This window comes from Gymnoscopelus braueri, assembly GCF_963280865.1.
Source record: "Gymnoscopelus braueri genome assembly, chromosome: 12".
Taxonomy (NCBI): domain Eukaryota; kingdom Metazoa; phylum Chordata; class Actinopteri; order Myctophiformes; family Myctophidae; genus Gymnoscopelus; species Gymnoscopelus braueri.
The window spans coordinates 4,082,954-4,108,535 of NC_137614.1; the positions used below are offsets into that span (position 1 = coordinate 4,082,954).

Consider the following 25,582-nt stretch of genomic DNA (forward strand, 5'->3'; position numbering starts at 1 on the left):
CCTGACATGAAAAGAGTTTGAGTACCACTGATATAATAGAAACATACGTTTTTCAGTTTTTTTTTAAAGAATTGTAGAATCCCCAGAAACAAAGATTTGAGTTAAAAATGTTCGCTTCAAAAATATATGATCACATTTAAAGTTTAAAGCTCTAGTTATGAAGGAGATACAGGAGTCAGTGTGAAAAAGCATCAAATATAATGACTTGATCTTTGACTTTGAAGACATTATGTGTTTTTAATGTTGAATTATCAAATGTCTCCAGACAGACAGATACATGTATGAGCATAAAAGGGACACAGATAGACAGACAGACAGACAGACAGACAGACAGACAGACAGACAGACAGACACAATGGATATACTCTGACAACGAGTGCAACGGGTATTGCATAACCAGGTGGGACATACATTTCCAACTTGCATCGTTCCCAATCTAGTTTGTCAATTGTGTTTCATCTCCAGTATACCAGTGCAGTTACTGGTTCCTCCCGCCAACCTGACGTCCTCACGCGCTGTACAGAGACAAGAGAATAAACAGTAAAGAAAAACAAATGAATATTACTTTGATTAGAAGAAAACCTTTTAGGCTCAAATCTATAATTTTTAGTTGTTGGTTCATCTTTGTTTACCTAGTGTTTGGTGTTGGTTGAACCGGGGGACCTGAAGAGACAGATGATAAAATACAAGAGTTTGAGTGTTACAGAGTGTCCTCTCTAGCAGTGCAACCAGTTGGTTTATCTGTTGACATGAGATGATGTCCTTTGATTCTCCTGTTTGCTGCTATCTATTTGACGTTCACAGGGTGGGGATGAGCACCTGTATGATTCATTTTTTTATAATCATTTATTTTTGCCATTTTACATTTTGACAGGACTACAACAGACTCAGACAGACCTACATACAAAACAGTGTACATACAGAATATCATACGCATACGACAAAAAACTAAAACAGTAAAACAAAAAGTAAAACATAAAAAGATAGTTATCAAGTGGTAAAGCTTCAGAAATGGGGGAGGGCGGGGGATGCAGCAAAATCCCTAGCACGTATCCCACCACCCCGATGAGGGGAGGACAACAATGTGCAGCGAGGAGAGCTCCCACGTCCGTCCGAACAGTGAGACAGGCCAAGAATCTGCGGCGTCCCCCGTATGCGTGTGCGCAAATGAGGGTGGGATGTCACTTACAAGGCTGCCTAAATAAAGATCTTGAACCGGTCAATTACTCTCTTCCATAAAGTCCAAAAAGGGGGACCATACCTCCAAAAATACCTCTACCTCCTGCATCCTCACATATGTGAGTATGTACCCAAAGTTAATTTACATCTATTGCATAAGGGTGAGTACTCCTGGGACATCTTATTTAAACAAACTGGAGTTAAAAATGTTTTGAAAATGAACTTGTAGTTATGTTCCAGAACTCTAGTAGAAAGTGTAGATAGGTTTACCTTTGCACATATCATTGTCCATGTTTCTTGATCTATAATTACATTTAAGTCTTTTTCCCATATCCTTTTCAGAGGTTGGAAGGATGAAGTCACTCACTTCACAAGGATGAAGTTGTGAAGTCACAACTTTATAGATCTTCGAGGTGATTTCTGTATGATTTCTATCAGAACACATACTAATAAAAAGGTTTGCAGAATGCATGAATGTAAGACAGGTGAAGTGAAGTGCCTTCCTACCACCACAAAGTCTTTGTCGATGGTTTGTAACTAAATTGGCTCGTGTTCGAGGGAGGAAAGCCGGGCGGAGAGGGTGATAATTATCACATACTTCTATGGGTTGGGGGCGGAGCCAGCAGTGGCAACACACAAATGTGTGTGGGGAGGAAATAATTGGCATAACAACTAAATTGGGGTTTAAAAGGGGGTAAAAAGATGACAACCAGTGGTTTGTTGTAAACAAACAGGTTGGTTGTCATGGTGATTTGGTCACACGTTGACCTTCACCACCATTTAGGACACTGGTTCTCAACCTTGGGTCCAGGGACCACCAAGGGGCCAAACTCTCAGAGTTAAATTAAAACTGAGGATTTTACAGTGTTGAGGTTTTATATCTGCAGGATCTGCATTACAGATTTTTTTAATTGAGTACAAATATTTTGCAATTACTTAAAGTACCAACAATAAAAGTAATCATTGTGCAGAATGCCCCATTTCACATTTAGTTTTTTTCAACGGTTTTCATAATTCGACAAAATCTAAAATAGCTGAGATAGATAGATAGAAGAATAGATAGATAGATAAAATCAGAGACTGTATTACTGTCATTGTTTGTTACCTGAACATGTTATCTCCCGTAAGTCGTTTGTGTGACCAGAGTGAGTCCATTCCTTTCCAATACAGTCCCTTGCTGGAGACTCATCTCCTTTACAGGTAGATATGGTGTGCCATACAGCATGGCTTTTAGAACCACGTCTCCTGTCTGTGGAAAGAGCTTGGCCACAGCCCAGCTGTCTACACACTACATGTGAAGCCTCTATGTCCCAGTCTTTATACCGGTCAAACGTTGGTTTCCACTCTCTCCAGAGTTCCATCTCCAGTACACCAGCACAGTTACTGGTTCCTCCCACCAACCTGAGCTCTATACAGAGACAACATAATAAACAGTAAAGAAAAAATCACACCCAGTGTGAAGTGGGCGGTGTGGTCACAGTGGTCATCACAGTGATGGAAGAAGTGATGGAAGAAGTGATGGAAGAAACCATAACTTAAAAAAAACGTTTTTTTAAAAGTTATGGTTTCTTATATAGGGCTATGCACATGTGTCATGTTTCCCTAGCCAATCACAGTCCTGAATAGACTGTGATTGGCCAATCACGGTGCAGGGTTAGGGGGGTACATTTGTGGCCAATCACAGCGCAGGATTTGGTGTGCAGGATTTGCAATCACAGCGCAGGATTTGGTGCGCAGGATTTGCACACCAAATCCTGCGTGCAGGGTTAGGGGGGTACATTTGTGGCCAATCACAGCGCAGGATTTGGTGTGCAAATATCCAAACCTCACATATAGGGGCGGTTTCACCGCCCAAAAAAGAAGAAAGAAGAATAAATAATATCACTTTGATTACAAGAAAACTTTTTAGGCTACAATCAATAATGTTTAGTTGTTGGTTCAAATATGTGTATATGTTGTGTGGTGTGTTGGTTGAACCTGGAGAGCTGAAGAGAAAAAAGTGGGGAAAAAAACTAGTTATAGTTATTAGTTACCGCTCCAAAAACGTAATTAGTTCATTTACTTTACTTTTTTTTAAAAAGAAGAAAAAAATATGTATATTATTTCCAAATGATTTTGATAGGCTATACATAAAAAACGTTTATTTGTTTCTTCTTCTTTAGAAATATTTACTTTCACATGAGGATGTAATGATCATTACACTCAGAGCAATGCAATAACCCACCTACTGTATATCCCACACTCCCTCCCCAGTCAGTTATCAGTTTGAATGAATTTGATTTCATTTGCATATAGATATGAGTGGCCTTAATTTAACTGACTAAACCTTTTTTTAATTTTTAAATAAAAAACCTCTCACACTTATGCCAGTGTACTGTATTACACACACACACACACACACACACACACACACACACACACACACACACACACACACACACACACACACACACACACACACACACACACACACACACACACACACACACAGAGTTTTAGTGTTGCTCTGTGGCAAAAGACCATTTTAGTCATTATGAAATGTAGTGGAACAATTAAAGGTCTTTCTGCACTGTAGTGGCCCTGCTGCTTTCACTGCTATTTTGCTGACTAGTTCTCTGAAGGCAACAAACTCAACCGTTGCGATGGGAAGCATGTCCTCCTCAACAACATACCTGGCAATCAATCTGTTTAGTTGAGTCTGGGTGACATGCTGTGGCGATTTTCGTTTTTTGGCTGTTTAGATGGATGGAGTAGCTGTAGCTCCATCTAGATCACTGCCGGTGGAGACGGAGGGGTCTTCTTTGGCGACTAGTTTTATAATATGTAATGTACTTTAGTTAGGTGCTTCAGGAGATTAGCATTGCTGTTACTCGATGTGGACAATGTTTTCTGTCACTGCAATGTTTTTAGCGCCCTTTATCCACACAAATTCTAAATAATGGTTATATTTCCAAGCTGCAAACTAACGCTGCGCTGTCACTCAGCTGAGACTGTGTGTGTGTGTGTGTGTGTGTGTGTGTGTGTGTGTGTGTGTGTGTGTGTGTGTGTGTGTGTGCGGTTGTGGTGAAGGGCGTGTTGCCGTGTGTGTGTGTGTGTGTGTGTGTGTGTGTGTGTGTGTGTGTGTGTGTGTGTGTGTGTGTGTGTGTGTGTGTGTGTGTGTGTGTGTGTGTGTGTGTTAGCAAGAGAGGGTCTGTGTAAGGCAAGACCCGCCCAACTCTGTCTCTGATTGGCTTAGGCTGACCTTTTACCCCCTGTTAACCAATCATCACTCCTCTCTCTCTGGCCACTTTCACTTTCTCAAGTTAGAGTGAGAGGGATCGCTTGAATTTGCCTGTATCCATCCAAGCCTGCCTGTCCTGTTTAGATGACAGGCAAGCTGCTCCGCGGGGGAGACAGTTCAGTTGGATCACATAATGTACCGCAGTAACGCACCTTTTTAAATCACAGTAACTATAATGGCGTTACTGAATTGGAAAAGGTAACTAGTAACGTTATTAGTTACCGCAAGAAGTAGTTGCGTTACGTAACGTGTTACGTTAGTAACGCGTTAGTCCCAACACTGTTAGTGGAACAGGTTTATATGTTGAAATACAGGAGATGATGTCCTTTGTTTTCCTGTTTGCTGCTATTTATTTGACATTCACAGGGTGGGAATTAGTAACTGTATGATTACAATCGCGCGTGCACACACAAACACACACACACACACACACACACACACACACACACACACACACACACACACACACACACACACACACACACACACACACACACACACACACACACACACACAAACACACACACACAATACTAATCCAAACCTAAAGTGTAATTGATATTTTACCTGAGCAGGTGAGTCCAACAGCCTTGTCAGGTGAGCAGGTGTTTCTAGTCGGGTTTGATGTTCTACAGTCCAGGAGAACAGACTCGTTGCCTTCACACTGGAACTCTTGGGTCCACATTGGAACATTCACTTCTCCTTGGAGCCCCTCCAGGAGGATTGCATGACTTCCACAACCAAGATGCCTGCAGACCACCTCTGCATCCTGCTTGTCAAAGTCACCTTCACACACTGAGACCCACGACTGATTAGACTTCACCTCCACTCTGCCTGAACACTCACTAGGCCCATTCACCAACCTCACAGACTCTGAAGAGAGAGAGAGAGAGCGAGACCACTGTGTCATCTGAGACCGCTGATGAGTGACCACCTCGACCCACTTCAGTTCACGTACCAGGCGGACATTGGGGTTGAGGATGGCATGATCTACAAGTTAAACAGGCCCTTCACACACCTTGACACCCTGTGCAACACCGTGAAAATTATGTTTGTTTTTGTCTTCTCTAACTAACAACTGCTTGCGGAGAAACTGACAGAAAGACAGAGAGATAGACAGATAGATGAAATAAGAGCCTGTGTAGATTTCTTTCATTGGTGAAGTCATTGTTTGTCACCTGAACAGATCACTGTGGTGGTTTTAGGGTCCGAATTCCATTTCCCATCAATGGTTTCTGTTGAAACAGCAGTGCCACAGTCCAGCTGTCGACACACTTCATGTGCTGCCCTCAGATCAAAGCTATGCCCCTCATCCTGAACTGCAATCCACTCTCCTTTGTCTTTCTTCTGCAGTGCACCACTACAGTGACTGGCTCCTCCCACCAACCTGACATCTGTCGTATAGACATGAACATTTTGTTGAGTAGAGATTGACTTTTCTGCCGATTTAAACCACACTCTGGTGATAAGACACTTAACTATCATTGTTTGTTACCTGAACAGATCAACTCCATTCCAGACCTCGTAGGGAACCATATCCCAGAGGCAGCAAAACCACAGCCCAGCTGTCTACACAGATTGTTTTCCTTCATCAGTTTCCATCTGTGATCATAGTTACCCACACTTTTCCACCCTCCATCGTGTCTCTCTTTCAGTTTACCAACACATTTACCGTCTCCTTCCAACATCCTGTAATCTGGACAGAGAATACAGAATAAACTGTGTATATCAAGTCATATTACCCACCACCGTGGAGTCTGGGGGGTTTGAATCCACAGCGATGCATCCGGTCGAGTGTTTGTCGAGTGTCTATACCAGCGGTTCTCAAACTATGGGTCGCGGGAAGGTGCCGTTGGGGTCGCGCAGTGGCAATGAAAACATGATTTTTTTTTAAAATCAAGAAACGGTAAAAAGAAAGGAAAGAAAAGTGAGGTCGTCGGCACCGAACAAACTATTGGCTTGACTCCAGACAGACACACACACACACACACACACACACACACACACACACACACACACACACACACACACACACACACACACACACACACACACACACACACACACACACAGCTCCGCCTTCAACACCGACCGAGGACAGTCAAGCAGCAACAAGACAACACACACAAGCCCTTGCTGAGGCACACAAACGGATTTAGCTCTGTTCATAAACGGAAGGAATTATGTTCAATATGAGCGGGTGGCTTAAAAGAGCCATTTTGGCTGTTTTTAGTCCGAGAGCGAGAGGGTACAGGACCACGGGTCCATTTGGTACCAATTGTATTCTGTACCCTCGCGGAGTTAAATTTAGATCGCGATGTAACATTAGCGTGGGGGGATGCTGGGGAGATCATTCTCACCAGTTACCAACAGTTGCCGCGATGGAGAAAAACAAAGAAATGCAATTAAAAAGAGGTGGATCTAGCATCATATTTTGGCTAAATGCTCCAGTTTACATTACAAATGAACCACCTCCATAGCGTTTTAGTTCCCAGGGGGTGGGGGGTCGCCCAAAAGAGTCCCTCATAATGTGGGATCGTGGTATAAAAGAGTTTGAGAACCTCTGGTCTTTACGAACACAACTGGCCCGTGTTCGGGGGAGGGAATCCGGGCGGTGAGGGTGATATTTGTCAATGCACTCCTAAGCTGGTGGAGCCTGTCAGCAGGGAGTGTTTTGATATTTGTCAATGCACTCCTAAGCTGGTGGAGCCTGTCAGCAGGGAGTGTTTGGTGGGAGGATTAGGACGGAGGCTCCCTAAAGTGTGGTTGATATTTTACCTGAGCAGGTGAGTCCAAAAGCCTTGTCAGGTGAGCAGGTGTTTCTAGTCGAGTCTGAGGCTCTACAGTCCAGGAGAGCAGACTCGTTGCCTTCACACTGGAACTCTTTGGTCCACATTGGAACATTGGCTTCTCCATAGAGTGCCCCCTGGAGGACTGGAGAGCCAGTTCCGCAGCCAAGCTGCCTACAGACCACCTCTGCAACCTGCTGGTCAAAGTCACCTTCACACACTGAGACCCACGACTGATTAGACTTCACCTCCACTCTGCCTGAACACTCACTAGGCCCATTCACCAACCTCACAGACTCTGGACAGGGAGAGAGAGATTTCAAAACCATTTTTATGTACATTTTCTATACAATGATGCTACGGTCAACTCCCGGGTGCAGAGGGTGTGTGTATGGTATTGTATTGTATGTCTTTATAATATAAAGCCATACAATACAATACTATACAAGAATTAATGTGGTCCTGTGTATTCAATTGATCAAGACATAATGTCTTGATGAATTGAATACACAGGAACACAGTGGAAACAAGCCCTCAGGGATTTCTGTGTTATCCTTTTAGCATTATTGTATAACTGTACTTTTTGTAAACTGTTAATAAAGTATTCAATAATAAAGTTCAGGGACCTGTCAACCTCTCCGTCCCCCATAGCACACCACACAGACAAAAGATAAACAAGGGAAGAAAGACAGACAGACAGACAGACAGTCAGTCAGAGCTTCCTATGCGCTGCGCATCCCCCAACTGACAGCCTAATCATTCACACATTCAAGTGGTCTGATTAATAGATGGTTTAGATTTTGAAACGGAAGCCTTGTTGTGTTGTCATTTAGACTGTTTTGGGGTCATGTTTAAATGAATTAATTAAATGTCATGGTCATTCATATTGTCATATTGTTAAGTGGGGGCTGTTAACCATTTTCTTTTAAAAGATGGAGATAATAAGAGACTTTCTGCTGCTGCAATAATAGGCAAAAATAGCAGATCTACTAGATATATTAGATCGAGAGAGAGAGAGAGAGAGAGAGAGAGAGAGAGAGAGAGAGAGAGATGAAATAAGAGACTGTATAGATTTCTGTCATTGTTTGTTACCAGAACAGATGATCTCCACTTTGGTGGCAACACCGTCGGGCACAACTTTACTGGTTTTTGATGAAACAGCAGTGCCGCAGTCCAACTGTCGACACACTTCATGTGCTATCTTCATTTCAAAGCTAAAATGTTTATCATGCACTGGGCTCCACTCTCCATCGTGTTTCTTCTCCAGTGTACCGGTACACTCACTGGCTCCTCCCACCAACCTGACATCTGTAGTATGGACATGAGCATTTTGTTGAGTAGAGACTGACCTTTCTGAAGATTTGAACTGCAGTTTGTTGAGAAGACATTCTTAATATTTTTGTCATTGTTTGTTACCTGAACAGATCACCTCCAGTTGGCCATAATCATTCGAGGACCAGAACCAGAAGAAATCACTCGTTCCTGTTGAAGTAGTAAAGCCACAGTCCAGCTGTCTACACACTTGATGTGTTGACATCAGCTTCCATATATCATCTTTCGAATTCACGCTTCTCCACTCTCCATCGGGTTTATAATGTAGTGTACCAATGCATTTATTGGTTCCTCTCACCAACCTGACCCCTATACAGATACAACAGAATAGAAATAATATTTCTTTGATTAGAGGAAAAGCTTTTAGGCCGCAATCTATAATATTTTAGCTGCTAGCTGTTTTGCACCTCTTGGTTCTCCAAACACCTCAATGCCACTAGAAACTAAGCTTCAGACCTCCCAAAACAAACTGATACGACTACTACTCAGCCTTAAGCCCATGACCCACCTAATTCCAACACACTTTGCTAGTCTGGGATGGCTCGGGGTAGAGGACAGGGTTAAGCAAATATTGGGATATGGGCAGAGTACTCAAGTACTCAAGTACTGTACTTAAGTAAAATGTTGAAGTATTTGTCCTGTACTTGAGTATTTCCAATTTCCAATACTTTTACTTCTACTCCACTACATCTCAGAGGCAAATATTGTACTTTTACTCCACTACAATTCTTAGAAAACTTTAGTTACTTTGCAAATGATTACACATGATAAAACACACATTAGCCACTTTAGCCTTATTTTATACCTCGGCTATTTGAAAATAGCCGATCTACAAGCTCACTGCGTGTCGCATCGCGACGCGCAGTGAGCTTGTAGATCGGCTATTTTCAAACATTTCAGTACTTTTACTTTTAGTACTTTAAGTACATTTTGATACCAAAACACCAGACTATCACTTGTAACAGAGTACTTCTACATTGCAGTATTGATACTTTTACTTGAGTAAAACATTTGAGTACTTTTTCCACCACTGGACATGGGATTGGTTGTCTTAGCGATTGACTAAGATACTGTATGGCTGTCATGCCATACAGTCACTTGTTTTAATGTTTTTGTTACTTTGTTTTCTTGATTCCAATATTAAGGCTGCACTATGGAACTGTCCTGTTCTAACCTGGACTTGAACCCGGGTCTCCTGCGCAAGGTCTGACATTTTTACCACTGAGCTAATTGTACCTGCCTGCTTAAAGGGATAATTCACTTTCAAACATGTTTGGGTTCATTTTAACGTCTACTCAGGCTTTTGTGTTTCACCCCAGACGGTTTTTAAGTTGTTTGATTCAGTATTTAGATATTTGATATTCATTTTATGAGACACGCCCCCTTCCTATAGAAACCCATTGTAACTTCAAACTCCATTTTAACCATGACAGATTCATTGAAAACACCGGTCCTTGGTTCTGGTGACTCATACTGCCTTCCTAATACGTGAGGGGCCGTGTTTCTTCGATAACTTTTTTCATTTCAAACATTTAATCTGGGAAATTTGTATCAAACTGGAAATAGGATTGTGTCAAAGGTCATGTCTAACCCTAGACATAAGATCTAAATGTCTCAATAGAAGAGCAGGGAGACCAAATACTCCCACCCCAGTTATATAAGTTATATTGTATTAACAAAACTGTACTATACAGATTGGACAAAATACAAATTTGTTCACAAACAATTTCATAATACAGCTTTAAGAATGTAATTCTTAGATAGAATGTTATTTAAACAGATGCTAGATTCATTGTTTACTTTGTATCCTATAGTTTCAATGTACAGATTATTATTTCAATAGTATTACCATTGCTTATTGTAAGTCACTCTGGATAAGAACATCTGCTAAATGCCTAAATTGTAAACTGTAATTATAAATAACAAATCAAACCTAAAGTGTAGTTTGTATTTTACCTGAGCAGGTGAGTCCAACAGCCTTGTCAGGTGAGCAGGTGTTTCTAGTTGAGTTTGAGGCTCTACAGTCCAGGAGAACAGACTCGTTGCCTTCACACTGGAACTCTTTGGTCCACATTGGAACATTGGCTTCTCCATAGAGCCCCTCCAGGAGGATTGGATGAGTTCCACAGCCAAGCTGCCTACAGGCCACCTCAGCATCGTGCTGGTCAAAGTCACCTTCACACACTGAGACCCACGACTGATCAGACTTCACCTCCACTCTGCCTGAACACGAACCAGTCCCATTCACCAACCTCACAGACTCTGAAGAGAGAGAGAGAGAGAGAGAGAGAGAGAGAGAGAGAGAGAGAGAGAGAGAGAGAGAAATCATTTTCCAAATAATTTAAAATGTACTTTTTCTAGATAGATATGGTAGATAGATCATCCCGTAGGAGAAATCAGTCGCCAAGAGGCAGCACAGCAGGATTTACATAGTTACAGATACAGATTAAGGAGGGCATTTGTTGAAGTCATTGTTTGTTACCTGAGCAGATCACCTCCACGTTGTAGTACCAATTTAAATAAATGCTTTTGGCTGAAGCAGCAGTACCACAGTCCAGCTGTCGACACACTTCATGTGCTGCCTCCAGCTTATAATTACGATCCTTAACTGCAACCCACTTTCGATTGTGTTTCTCCTTCAGTATACCAGTACAGTGACTGGTTCCTCCCACCAACCTGACAGCTGTACAGAGACAACAGAATAAATAGCAGAAAGAAGAAGGGGAAGGAAAAAAAGGCATTGATCAGAAGAAAAGCTTTTAGGCTACAATATATAATGCTTAGTAGTTGCTTAATCTTTGTTTACCTGGTGTTGGTTTTGGTGTTGGCTGAACCTGGAGAGCTGAGGAGAAAATTGGTAAAAATATATATATGAGCGTGACTGTTACAGAATACATGGATCCTCTCTAGCAGAGAGAGAGAGAGAGAGGGGGGGGGGGGGAGAGAGAGAGAGAGAGAGAGAGAGAGAGAGAGAGAGAGAGAGAGAGAGAGAGAGAGAGGGGGGGAGGGGGGGGGGGGGTCCACCGGGCCTTCTCTGTTTCTTAAATGACACAATGATGAATCCAGGACCTGAACCAGATCAATAACATGTCATCATCACTGCTGACTTTGTGCTTTGCTTCTAACACAATGTTGACAGTAAACTTGACAGTAAAATAACAAACAGAACTGAACAAATACGAGGCAACAACACATCACCCCTGGTGAAAAGTTCACGGACGTCAGTTGTTCTCAAACTTTTTCATGTCAAGGACCTCCCAAATTAACATGTACTGTATTGGGTTCATCTGAGGGCGACCTAGAGAGAGATTTGGCCACGGACCCCTACATCTGAAAATATTTTGTGTCAGGGACCCTTATACAAGATTTGTTCTGTTACAATGTTTCAAAAATATATAAAATATTCCACATTATTTTGCTCCACATGATTTCTCTGAAAATAGCAGATCTACAAGCCCGAATCGCATTAACCAATTTTTGCTGAGGACACCCTGGAAATCCCTCAAGGACCCCTGGGGGTCCCCGTACTCCACTTTGAGAACCACTGCACTATGTGACACATACATTTACTCAAGTACTGTACTTGATTATTTCCATGTTTCAATACTCCACTACACCTCAAAGAGGCAAGTTAGTACTTTTTTACTCTGTTACAATGCTTTGTAGATTTAGATTACTATTGCAAAACATACATTAACCAAATAATCCCATTTTTATACTTTGACTATTTGAAAATAGTAGATCTACAACTCACACACAACACATTGTGACACATTATGAACTTTTTACATCTGCTATTTTCATCTGCAATGTTTGACAAATTTAATCAAATTTGAATACTTTTAGTCTTGGTAATGTAAGTGTATTTTGATGCCAACATTGTTGTACTTAACACATCCACCGCCAGAGGTTAATCTCATAATAATGTACTCACCTGCCAAGGTGTTTTTGTTGTTTTTTTGTTTTTTTCATGTCGCCATAGATCTTGTTAAAATCCTTAAGATTGAGCCGTGAACGGTCTGTTTACATTCGCGAGATCTCCCTGTATCTCCCAGTGAAGACCGCATGTCAAACGGACTTCCATGACTGTAGTTAGAGCGGATTACGTTAAACAGTGAAATGCGAGGAGAAAAAACTACAGGAAGAGAATTGAGTTTCAGTTTCGTCTGTAGAATGGGAGCGGGCGTGATCGTCGAAACCGGATCCCAAATAATTCTATTTCCTGTCATCAAACCGGAAACGGAAGTGGATCAAAAAAATTCCGAAAGTGCACCCGGACCGCGCATGCGCGAAAAGACCGCAGCCCGTAGGACTACGGGCTCGGCGCTTAACCGTTGGATTTAACGGCCCGTAGAACTACGGGCCCGGCGGTAAAGGTGTTAAAGGCATAGTACGTAACTGCCCATAAACGTCCCCATCAAGACAAACAGTGAAAACACAGAAACACAGCGAGAGGACAGTGGCCCTCATTTATCAACGGAGCGTATAAGCCGGCGTATATTTTTCCAGATATTCGGCCGTACACCAACGTCGAATTCACATTTATCAACGGATCCTATACAGCTGATCCTAGCGTACATTGGGTCGGAGCCTTGATAAATCTCACGGCTCAAATAGTGCAGCAGGTTAATGGCAGATATCAAAGGAATCGTTCACTTTGTGATGCAAGCATGAAAATTGGCACAGATACTCTGTAAGGGCCACTCTTATGGAAAAAGGCACTGGCCACTCAAAATTCCAAGATGGCCACCATTTTTTCCAAGATGGCCAACACCTTAGCGGAGCAAATAGGGATATAATCTTTCAGGTTTTGACACAAGGATGACATTTGGCACACATACTCTCTAAGGGCCACTCTTATGGAAAATGCCGCTGGCCACTCAAAAATACAAGATGGCGCCCATTTTTTTCAAAATGGCCACCACCTTAGCAGAGCAGATAGTGATACAATTTTTCAGGTTGTGATACAAGGATGAAATGTGGCACAAATACTCTCTAAGGTCCACTCTTATGGAAAAAGGCACTGGCCACTCAAAATTCCAAGATGGCCACCATTTTTTCCAAGATGGCCAACACCTTAGCGGAGCAGATGGTGATATAATCTTTCAGGTTGTGATACAAGGATGATATTTGGCACAAATACTCTTCAAGGTCCACTCTTTTGAAAAGGGGAGCTAGCCACCCCAAAAAATCAACATGGCCACCATTTTTCAAGATGACTTCCAGGGGTTGTATCACTATGTCTTATATAGCTTATTATAATAGAGTGAATGTCATTGCACAACCAGGGCACAATGGTGGCATCACTGCTGTGTAACTCAGCATGGGGTTCAGTGTCAGCTGAGTTTTAGTAATACTGTAATAATAGTATAGCTTATCAGTGTCCCAGTGTCAATTAGCTACTAATAGTTAGTAGATGTAGTTAGATAGCCGCGCCTGAATTGACAGGGTGTGCCAGCGCGGGAGAGCCAAGCCAAGGGTAAGCAGGGCTATTCATGACTTATGCATGTATACTTACCCGGAAGGTGTACAGATCACACAGGACTTAAATGGCACTGCGGGCTAGGTGTAGGTCACCCGAACATAGTTGTATCCCATACCTGAATGTGCTGTATCACTTTGATTTAGTTGGTAAAAGGATAGCCCCTCTGCCTTAATCAGAAATCAATCCACCAAAAAATGGCAAACGCAAATCCAATGTTACCCGACAGGCAAACCGATTGGAATAAATGTTGTCTTTGTCAGATATACAAAAAAAATTATGCCCTAGCATCACCACCAACCCATCATGTTCCTCAACATGATGGCTATACCATGCTTGCCACCAATGTTCCACACTTTAGTGAGATCGATCAAATGCCAATGATCCTGGACCCAGCAAGGCTGGATGAAGGTGGTGGTATAGAAGCTACTTTGAGAAGAAACCAGGCCAAGTATCACACAAGTTGTGGACTAATGTTCAACAACACCAAATTAGATCGTGCGAGGAAGCGACAGTCAGATGCTGAAACTAGTGAAATAGATGAAGGCCACACAAATCGCAGTATTTTGTGATCAAATAGCCCCTGAATCTGACCTAAGACAGGTAATGACAATGAATCTGAACAACAGACTACATGAATGTGCCCAGACACTAAATGATGGCAAACTATTGACTAAACTGAGTGGTGGCGATGCCATAGCACAAGAGCTGAAATACCATTGTGCGTGTCTTTAAATGGTCGCCATCTTGGACTTTTGAGTGGCCAGTGCCTTTTTCTATAAGCGTGGCCCTTACAGAGTATGTGTGCCAAATTTCATCCTTGTATCACAACCTGAAAGATTCAATCATTATCTGCTCAGCTAGGTGGCCATCTTGAAAAAGATTGGTCACCATCTTGGATTTTTGAGTGGCCAGTGCCTTTTTCCATAAGGGTGGCCCTTACAGAGTATGTGTGCCAAATGTCTACCTTGTATCACAACCTGAAAGATTATATCACTATCTGCTCCGCTAAGGTGGTGGCCATCTTGAAAAAAAATGGTCGCCATCTTGGACTTTTGAGTGGCCCGTGCCTTTTTCTATAAGCGTGGCCCTTACAGAGACATGTGTGCCAAATTTCATCCTTGTATGACAACCTGAAAGATTCAATCATTATCTGCTCAGCTAGGTGGCCATCTTGAAAAAGATTGGTCACCATCTTGGATTTTTGAGTGGCCAGTGCCTTTTTCCATAAGGGTGGCCCTTACAGAGTATGTGTGCCAAATGTCTACCTTGTATCACAACCTGAAAGATTATATCACTACCTGCTCCGCTAAGGTGGTGGCCATCTTGAAAAAAAATGGTCGCCATCTTGGATTTTTGAGTGGCCAGTGCCTTTTTCCATAGGAGTGGCTCTTACAGAGTATGTGTGTCAAATTTCATCCTTGTATCACAACCTTAAAGATTATATCACTACCTGCTCCGCTAAGGTGGTGGCCATCTTGAAAAAAAAGGTCGCCATCTTGGATGTTTGATTGGCCAGCAACATTTTCCATGAGAGTGGCCCTTAGAGAGTATGTGTGTCAAATTTCATCCTTGTATCACAACCTGAAAGATTATATCACTATCTGCTCCGCTAAGGTGGTGGCCATCTTGAAAAAAATGGTCGCCATCTTGGATTTTTGAGTGGCCAGCGCCCTTTTCCATAAGAGTGGCCCTTACAGAGTATGTGTGCCAAATTTCATGCTTGCATCACAAAGTGAACGATTACGTCATTAACCTGCTGCACTAAACCGAGCGTCATTTAAATAACACGCCCTTAAATATTCTGGAAACACCCCGATTTTACGACATGAAGAACCGAAAAGAAAGAGTTTCGCCGGCTCGCCTCGCCTCGCTGCCTGTCAAGTCACACACACGCACACGCCTCTCTCTCTCTCTCTCTCTCTCTCTCACACACACACACACACACACGCCCAACTGTGTCTTTCATGTAATCCGTAGCGGTACAATCTTTGTCACGTAGGCTTGTAGCCTACATGAACGACATATTATGATACCAATCACATCGCCTTGAATGGAATACGTTTGCATATTAATTCATTTACCCCATACCGAGCAGTGCGCGTTCAAGTTACACTAAAATAAAGCAGTCAGACTCGGGCAGGCTGCAGTGATTCCGTGCCGCCACGTTAATAAGAGATTGGAGTTTATATCCTTAACCCAGCCAGGTTGTAGTCTTCATAAGTCTCTATGACATAACTCCCTACCATAGGACAAGCTACTGCAAGTTTGTACACCTCACTGTCCATGAAAAGATGTTCTGGAGTCCCGAAAATGCGCTCGCAGAAGCGCTCGTATATTTTGAAAATAGCAGATCTACATCTCACAACGCGTCACGATGCGACCCGTTGTGAGCTTGCAGATCTGCTATTTTAAAATAGCCAATGCAGCCAGATCTGCAATCTTAACCGAATGACTGTTAAAGCAGTTTGTTTAAATTACTTTATAAAATGTTATATTTTCACAGGGATTATTTATTAGTGTAGATATACATTTAGGAGTGGATTATGTGTCCAGATGCCTGTCAGACAGTCAGACAATGCTGCTCCGCAGGTCTAGAATGGAATAAACGGGCGCAGCCAAAGTCAACAACTGCTCTCTACCAGACGTGAGATTTCAGCGTACGGTAGGATGAAGCCAACGTCAGGATATATTGATAAATGCCGAAAGTTAAGGTGATCTCGCCGTACGCCCATTATTTGGTCTGCACCGCGTTGATAAATGAGGGCCAGTGTGTTTCTGTAGGTAAACACCACCACACTACTCCTGTGGCTGATAACATGCTGATATGGAGGGACATGATTGGTAAAACATGTATGTATTGTTTTGATATGTAAATACAGGGCAAAGTTACAAAATCTGCCTTTAAAACATGACTTTTACTTGTAAACTGAGTATTTCTGCATTGTGGTATACTTAATAATAATAATGATAATCTGCTCACATGGTATCAGCAGGTGGTGGATTAGATCTACTTACAATGCAGCTCCATGGTTAGAGAGAAAAGGAGCAGAGAGGTCACACTCAGCCACAGTACCATCTTCATCCTGCTGTCTGCTCTGTGTCTGAAGCTCTACAGATACCTTCAGCCACTGTCTGCTCTGTGTCTGAAGCTCTACAGATACCTTCAGCCACTGTCTGCTCTGTGTCTGAAGCTTCACAGATACCTTCAGCCACTGTCTGCTCTGTCTGAAGCTGTATACCTTCAGCCACTGTCTGCTCTGTGTCTGAAGCTCCACAGATACCTTCAGCTACTCTCTGCTCTTATGTCTGCTGCCGCTCTACAGAACACGGATCACAAAGTCACTAATAATTAACTGAAGTCAAGCCTCCTCTATTTGTGAAGCACATTAAAATGTGTACAGAGTCCACAAAAGGCAAATAGTTTGGGGATTACAGATGGAAATGAATTTAGCTAGCTAAATCCAGCGTGTTTACACACATTGATTGACTGAATATCTTTAAAGGTACAGGCAGTACAACGAGTTAAGAACACGCCAAATGGATGAGACACAAAAGGCCAGAGGCTTGTGTCTCTCCTCCTCCAACATTTCACCAACAAAATAGAGGGAATTAGACAGCAGTTGTCCGCTGAAACAACAGTGCCTGGTGACTGTCCGGTGCCACCCTCCCAACTCACCTCATTCAACCCAATCACAACAGCAACACTCCTGGAAATCATCACACACATGAAATCCTCATCATGCCCCCTTGATATAATTCCCACCAATTTTTTTAAGGAGAATATACAGACTGTTGCCCCCCATATAGTATCCATTATGAACTGTTCATTGTCCACTGGCATATTTCCCTCAAATTTTAAAAATGCCCTGGTCCAACCGCTTTTAAAAAAAACATCACTTGACCCCCTTGTTTTAAATAATTACCCATTTAGACCCATTTCCAAATTGCCGTTTTTATCGAAAATCTTAGAAAAAATCGTGTCCTCGCAACTGATTACTTTTATGAATTCTAATTCTGTCTTTGAGAAATTTCAGTCAGGTTTCAGGGCACTGCACAGCACAGAGACGGCACTTTTAAAAGTGACTAATGATCTTTTAATTAATGCGGACTCTGGTGACTGTACAATTGTATTCCTTTTAGACCTTAGCTCTGCTTTTGATACTGTCGATCAATCAATTTTAATCAAACGCCTGAAAGACCTGGTCGGCATAAATGATGTAGCCTTGGAGTGGTTTCGCTCGTACCTAACGGACAGGAGTTTTTCAGTCGTGATTGGGGAGGCCTCCTCATCACGGGCTCCTTTTAAATGCGGTGTTCCACAAGGCTCGATTCTGGGCCCCCTCCTGTTCACAATCTACATGTTGCCAATTGGCAACATCATTCGTCACCATGGCATCCATTTTCATAGCTACGCAGATGATACACAGCTGTACATACCTTTAAAAACTGGTGTCACAGGAAATATACCCCGCCTGCTTGAATGTCTCTCGGACATAAAAAAATGGATGTCCCAGAATTTTTTACAACTCAACGAAACAAAATCTGAAATCATCTTATTCGGCCCCCCAAATTCCACCCACTCCTTCCACTCTGAACTTGGCACTTTAGCTCCAAATATCACCCTCACTGCCCGTAACCTAGGTGTAATTTTTGACCCAGCCATTTCATTTCACACTCAAGTCACAAGAGTAGTCCAGTCCTGCTACTACCAGATTAGGAACATTGCCAAGATAAAATCATTCATATCCACTGCAGACCTGGAAACCGTCATACATGCCTTTATTTCATCCCGCTTAGATTACTGTAACTCCCTCTACTCAGGTATCAATAAAAAAAACAATATCCCGTCTCCAGATGGTGCAAAATTCTGCTGCTAGGTTACTCACCAACACAAAAAAGAGAGCATATCACACCCATCCTGGCTGCCCTACATTGGCTGCCTGTGAGCTACAGAATAGATTTTAAGATTTTATTGATCACTTTTAAAGCCCTACATGGACTGGCCCCCAGTTACATTGTGGACATGCTAAAACCTCATGAGCCAGTTCGCCAGCTTAGATCCTCGGATTGGGCCCTCCTGGATCCTCCCACAACACACTTTGTCACACGGGGGGACCGGGCCTTTTCGGCCCGGGCACAGTTGCTCTGGAATGCCCTACCCTCGGACCTTAGGTTAGCAGAGTCAGTGTCCTCTTTTAAATCGCTTTTGAAAACACATTTGTATATATAAAGTGTTTTTCCTAAGGATTGTTTTTTGGACTGATTTTAAATGCTGTCTATTTTATTTTATTTTATGTTTTTATGTTTTTGTTTATGTTTTCTTATGTTTTCTTATTTTATTCTTTCTCTTGCTGATGTTTGCGGTTTTTAATCATGTATGTAAAGCACTTTGTAACTTTGTTTGGAAAAGCGCTATACAAATAAAATTCATTCATTCATTCATTCATGTTAAGGTGAGTGAGGAAATGAACCTAAACGCAGGATCACTAAAGGCAGCCATGGTTCAACTTAAATGATTTCTTCAATAACAAAGGTTGTTCCAAAAACTGACAAAAAAATAATGGTTTCCAAAGGCTTTGTTGTACAACAGTGTAACTTGCCGAAAATAGCCGATATACAAGTTCCTATGCGACGCGCTGTGAATAGATCGGCTATTTTTGCCGAATCTGAATACACAAATCTGATCGGATTCACTTGCAAATAACAGTTAACAGTCAGTCCTAAAGATCAGATTTGAGAAACAAATCAACAAAGGCCTTACTTTATTGTCAGGCCTGCCTCCATTCCCCCTGAGCTGCCACAACAATAGCATCTTTAACCCTTAACACACAGCCTGTTAAACAGTTACTGATTTGAACCCCAGCGTCCATATTCTAGGGGGAAACATTAGCCAAAATAGCAGATCTACAACAATGCGTCATGTTTGCGACACATTGTGAACTTGTATACAGTATCTGCTATTTGTGGCGAAGAGATTTGGAGTAGACGCTAACTCAATCCAGTTCTCTAAGACTACAGGTGTTTAAGTGGTTAAAAACAACAAACCTTGTATTGGCCCATTATCACCTTTGAGTGTAATTGATCATAGTATGTTGTATGTTGTACAGCCTACATGTAGGTAGTGATCATAGTATGTTGTATAGCCTACATGTAGGTAGTGATCTGTATAGCCAACATGTAGGTAGTGATCATAGTATGTTGTATAGCCTACATGTAGGTAGTGATCATAGTATGTTGTATAGCCTACATGTAGGTAGTGATCATAGTATGTTGTATAGCCTACATGTAGGTAGTGATCATAGTATGTTGTATAGCCTACATGTAGGTAGTGATCATAGTATGTTGTATAGCCTACATGTAGGTAGCAACGTGGTGTTGTTTCTGAAAAGCTGAAGTGAGAGAATGTGTTATGAATGCAGAATGTTATTTAATTATCAAAACTGAACATGTGAATTACAACAGAGATGTTGATGCTTCATAATAATGGTGCCAGACCAGTGAATGGCTGAGCTGACAGCGGCTGTGCTCAGACTATATTTTTTTATAAATATACTTATAATGCATTATAATCCGCTTATAACACTGTAATTTATAAGAATCTATAAATACTAATGCTTAATAACAATAATCATAACACATAAAGCCATTTATAATGTATAAGGTCAAGTATCACACAGCTATAGGTCACTCAGAGACTTTTTATTTTGGCCAGGATCTCGTTTCATAATAATTCTCATAGTTGTAATACTTTATAATAATTATACAATGCATTAACACTGTAAATAATTGAGGCAAAAGCTATAAATAATAGTGATATTGATTAGAAGTCATAAGGCCCAGCCCTAGATCATACGTTTGTCTGATGTCATTTATCAACTCAGATTGATCCTTTGAAAAAAGCATTTGTTTTCGTTCAACTAACAGCTTCTCTGCGTATGAATCTATGTGCATTTGGCCCAAAGCGTTTGCCACAAACTGCAGCTAAAGGTTTTTCCTCCCTGTATGAGTCATCATGTGTTTTTTTAGATCACCGCTGTGACGAATGCCTTTGCTACAAACTGAACAAGTAAATGGCTTTTCTCCTGTATGAGTCCTCATGTGTGTTTTAGATTACCATTGTCACGAAAGCCTTTGTTACAAACTGCACAAGTGACTGGCTTTTCCCCTGTATGGGCCATCATGTGTTGTTTTAGGTCACAATTTCGGCGAAAGCCTTTGCTACAAACTGTACAAGTAAAGGACTTTTCCCCTGTATGGGTCTTCATGTGTGATTTTAGATTACTCTTACTAATATAGCCATGGCCGCAAACTGTACAAGTAAATGGCTTTTCCCCTGTATGAGTCCTCATGTGTATTTTTAGATGACCCTTAGTAATACAGTCATGGCCACAAACTGTACAAGTAAATGGCTTTTCCCCTGTATGAGTCATCATGTGTATTTTTAGATTATCCTTACGATTAAACATTTTGCAACACACTGTACAACTAAATATTTTCTTCCCTGTGTGACTCTGCATGGACTGAGTTTCTTTAGATGATTTCAGGTCCTGGGACATCTTGTTGCTCAAAGACAATCTCTGTCCTTCCACATGTTGTATCTTGTGTGACTTCAGTGTGTTTAAAGGTGACTGATCTACACTGGGCTCCCACTCATCACTGTCTTCAGTGATGTCAGATTCAGAACAGTGTGAAGAGAGGAGCTGGTCATCACTAGTTGGATGTGATGTTCCACAGTCCTCTACATCAGCTTGTGTTTTCATGTGTTCAGTTGAGGTGCTGGCTACAGGCTCTGTGTCTCTGTTTTCACCATCATCACCTTCACTTTTCACTGCTAGTAATGTCACCATTGGCCTATCCACCTCTTCTGGTCTTTGAAGTAGCTCCTCCTGCTCCTCTTTAATGTGTGGAGGCTCTGGTTCCTCCTGGACCAGACTGGGGCTCCTCTCCTCTTCAGGGGAAACCTCCTCTTTACACACAGGGCGGTGCAGGACGTCTGGGGAAAAGACACAATGAAAGCAAACATGAAATATTTCATGCATTTGTTTTTATTTTTTCATTAAGAGTCACCTCTTGTTTCATAGGTGTGATAGTTTGAGTAACTTCCGTTTTACCCAGATGCATCAATAGGCAATAGGGCTGGGCCATATGACTTCTAGATCAATATCATGATTATTTCAAACTTTTCGCTCAATTATGTTTAATAATCCCCCAAAAACATTTATAGTGCCACCAGGGAGTTTCCCCCCCACAACCACGATCGGATCGGGAAAAATCGGTATTGGCAGATACTCAAAATCAAATGATCGGGAGCAAAAAAACGTGATCGGGACATCCCTATCGGTTTTTGCTTGGTTTTGCACTTGATTTTGTTTGCAGTGATGTTTTTGGCACAAATGTGCTACTTTTTCATGTTTGTACATTGCATGCTGTACAATATTGTTATACTTTTGCATGATTTTGTGTTTGCACTAACATGTTTGACCTGTACATTGCATGTTTTCTTAATTTATTAACACACACACACACACACACACACACACACACACACACACACACACACACAGTTAAATGATCAAATCTGTGGCTGCACTACTAAAGTTTATGTTAGCCTCTCAGTCCACCTTAGACAACTGTTAATGATTACAAATATTATGTTTATTTTGTTTCTAATGACTGTTTTTGATAATTGTAATGCAGTCAGAGTCTGTTACTTTTGTGGAACAGTTAAACAAACACTGTATGCTTTGTTGTAAACACTTTCCAGTGAAAGTGTATTGTAATGTTTATTTTGTTACTAATGACTGTTTTTGATAAATGTAATGCAGTCAGAGTCTCAGTCTGTTACTTGTGTGGAACAGTTAAACAAACACTGTAAGCCTTTCCAGTGAAAGTGTATGTTTATTTTGCAATGATGACTAATAGTCAGGGGATATTAGCAGAATATTTTCCAATCTTGGAATAAATTCCTTACCAAAAAAAATCTTCGCCAATTTGTTTGTAAAGGTGTCTAGTAACACATCTCACAAAGACTGAAATGCAGTCCCCCTAGGAGAATTTTTGACAGCTCCTTAAAGTTGGGGTACCCACCATAACCTTGGTTAAAAAAAATCAAAAAAAAAAAATCTAAATTTAATTCTGTTTTAAGTAGCACGTGAGGGGTCAAACTAGGGTGTTTTTATGATTCTGAATCCATTGCAAGCATTTGTTTTGCACCAAAACCACTCCTTGGGCTAAAAACGGCCATAGCCATCCTTTTCCAGGTATACTTTTTGTGTAAAAAGCCCATTGAGATTGGGCCGTTTTTAGCCCAAGGAGTGGTTTTGGTGCAAAACAAATGCTTGCAATGGATTCAGAATCATAAAAACACCCTAGTTTGACACCTCACATGCTACTTAAAACAGAATTAAATTTAGATTTTTTTTAAACCAAGGTTATGGTGGGTACCCCAACTTTAAGGAGCTGTCAAAAATTCTCCTAGGGGGACTGCATTTCAGTCTTTGTGAGATGTGTTACTAGACACCTTTACAAACACATTGGTGAAGATTTTTTTTGGTAAGGAATTTATTCCAAGATTTTTTTAATATCCCCTGACTATAACGTCTTATCTGTATTGACATGAAGCATGAACCAACCTGCTCCGTGTAGTTTGATGTGTGGCTGTAGCATCACGTCCAGCTGTTTGTTTTGTGTCTCCAGCAGAGTTTCTAGTGTCTCTATCTCTCTCTGGAAGAGGTTGCACATGAACTCTGCAGCCGCACTGAGGCGCTCGTTGACAACACCCGATATCTCCTCTCCCACCGACGTCATGTGTTCCTTTATCTTCAGCCGTACAGACTCCATTCGGCTCATTTTACCTCCTTTATTAGATATTTTATCCACGCTCTTCTTCCTACTGCAATATACTTATATAATGTGTAAAGCTCTCTGTTCCTACGACGAGGATCCTATTTTGATTTGTAGAAGAGATTCTACAAATAGGGGAAGTTCAACAATTCCACCATTACGCTGAAAATAAAGAACACGCATTTACTTCCGCGTCAACGTATTTCAAGCATGCGCAGCAAAGGATTCAGGCACTGTTGCCTTTCGCCGCCTGGTGGAGGAGGTGTGTCACTGAATAACAGATATACATACATTGATTGATTGAATACTTAAAGGGATATTTCACTTTCAAAAAAACTTTTGGTCATTTTATCATCTATTCAGGCTTTAGTGACCCCCCCAGACCGTTTTTAAGTTACTTCATTCAATATTTAGATATTTGATATCCATTTTATCAGACACGCCCCCTTCCTATACAAACCCATTATAACTTCAAACTCCATTTTTAACAAGTTAGATTCGTCAAAAATACCCGTCCTTGGTTCTGGTGACTCACCCTGCTCTCCTAATACGCGAGGGGGCCGTGTTTTTTCGATAACTTTTTTCATTTATTTTAAATATTTTTTTTGGAAAATGGAAAAAAAATTATACATTAAAAAAATTAAATAAAATAAATGAAAAAAGTAATCGAAAAAACACGGCCCCCTCACGTATTAGGAGGGCAGGGTGAGTCAGTAGAACCAAGGACGGGTGTTTTTGATGAATCTAACAGGTTAAAAAGGGAGTTTGAAGTTATAATGGGTTTGTATAGGAAGGGGGCGTGTCTGATAAAATGATTATCAAATATCTAAATACTAAATCAAGCAACTTAAAAACGGTCTGGGGGGCTCACAAAAGCCTGAGTAGACAATAAAATGACCAAAAGTTTTTTTGAAAGTGAAATATCCCTTTAACAGTTTGAAAAAAGGCATGGTGGCACAGATTTATACAAAAGAATGCTAAAAGCATGACCCAGATAAGCCCTCAGGGCTTATTTCCATTAAGGTCCTGTGCAGGGGTGCAATGCTCACTGGACGGCCTTGCACGCCGTGCCGGAACCTATTTGACCAGGAGCACACGCAGGCACACGCATAGATTTAAAACAACTTTAAATTTGCACCTCAACAAAGTTTTCAAAGGCTCCCGACTCACACCTAGCGAATTAATATAGGATAGGAATAAGCCTAGATGCATATCAATTGTCCATTGTGTGACTTGCAGTGAAGGTGTTAAGCGACGTGCACGTCACGTCATTGCAATAGAGTGCAAGAACATACCAAATGAGCATTGCATGCCTGGTCCTGTGTATTCAATTCATCGAGACATTTAAAGACAAACAATAATATACAATATGAAACTTCATATATACGAGTAGTAATAATAAGAAAGAAAGATATGTACAGTAAACAGTTGGGGGTCATTTCCGGTGATAAGCTTCGACTTTTTACTTTTTTACTTAATACAAATAACATTTGTGAAAAATGGTAAGTAATGTAAAGTATACATGATGTAAACATGCAGGAGTGCACAATGATAATAATAATAATAATAATAATAATAATAATAATAATTATTATTATTATTATTATTATTATTATTATTATTATTATTATTATTATTATTATTATTATTATTATTATTATAATTCACTTCAGG

At 41.2% G+C, this 25,582-nt stretch overlaps 1 protein-coding gene across 1 annotated transcript; it reads right to left on the reverse strand.

The window, feature by feature from the left end:
• Positions 1–459: 459 nt before the first annotated feature.
• On the reverse strand, positions 460–17,093 carry LOC308097430 (CD5 antigen-like; the record flags this gene model as incomplete). The annotated part of the gene is made up of 9 exons (XM_080445189.1): positions 460–515; positions 633–663; positions 2,285–2,587; positions 5,027–5,332; positions 5,638–5,853; positions 5,955–6,155; positions 8,341–8,556; positions 11,129–11,263; positions 17,081–17,093. 9 exons carry the CDS (start codon positions 17,091–17,093, stop codon positions 509–511), a joined length of 1,428 nt encoding a protein of 475 aa, XP_080301315.1. The 3' UTR covers positions 460–508.
• Between the last annotated feature and the right edge of the window lie 8,489 nt (positions 17,094–25,582).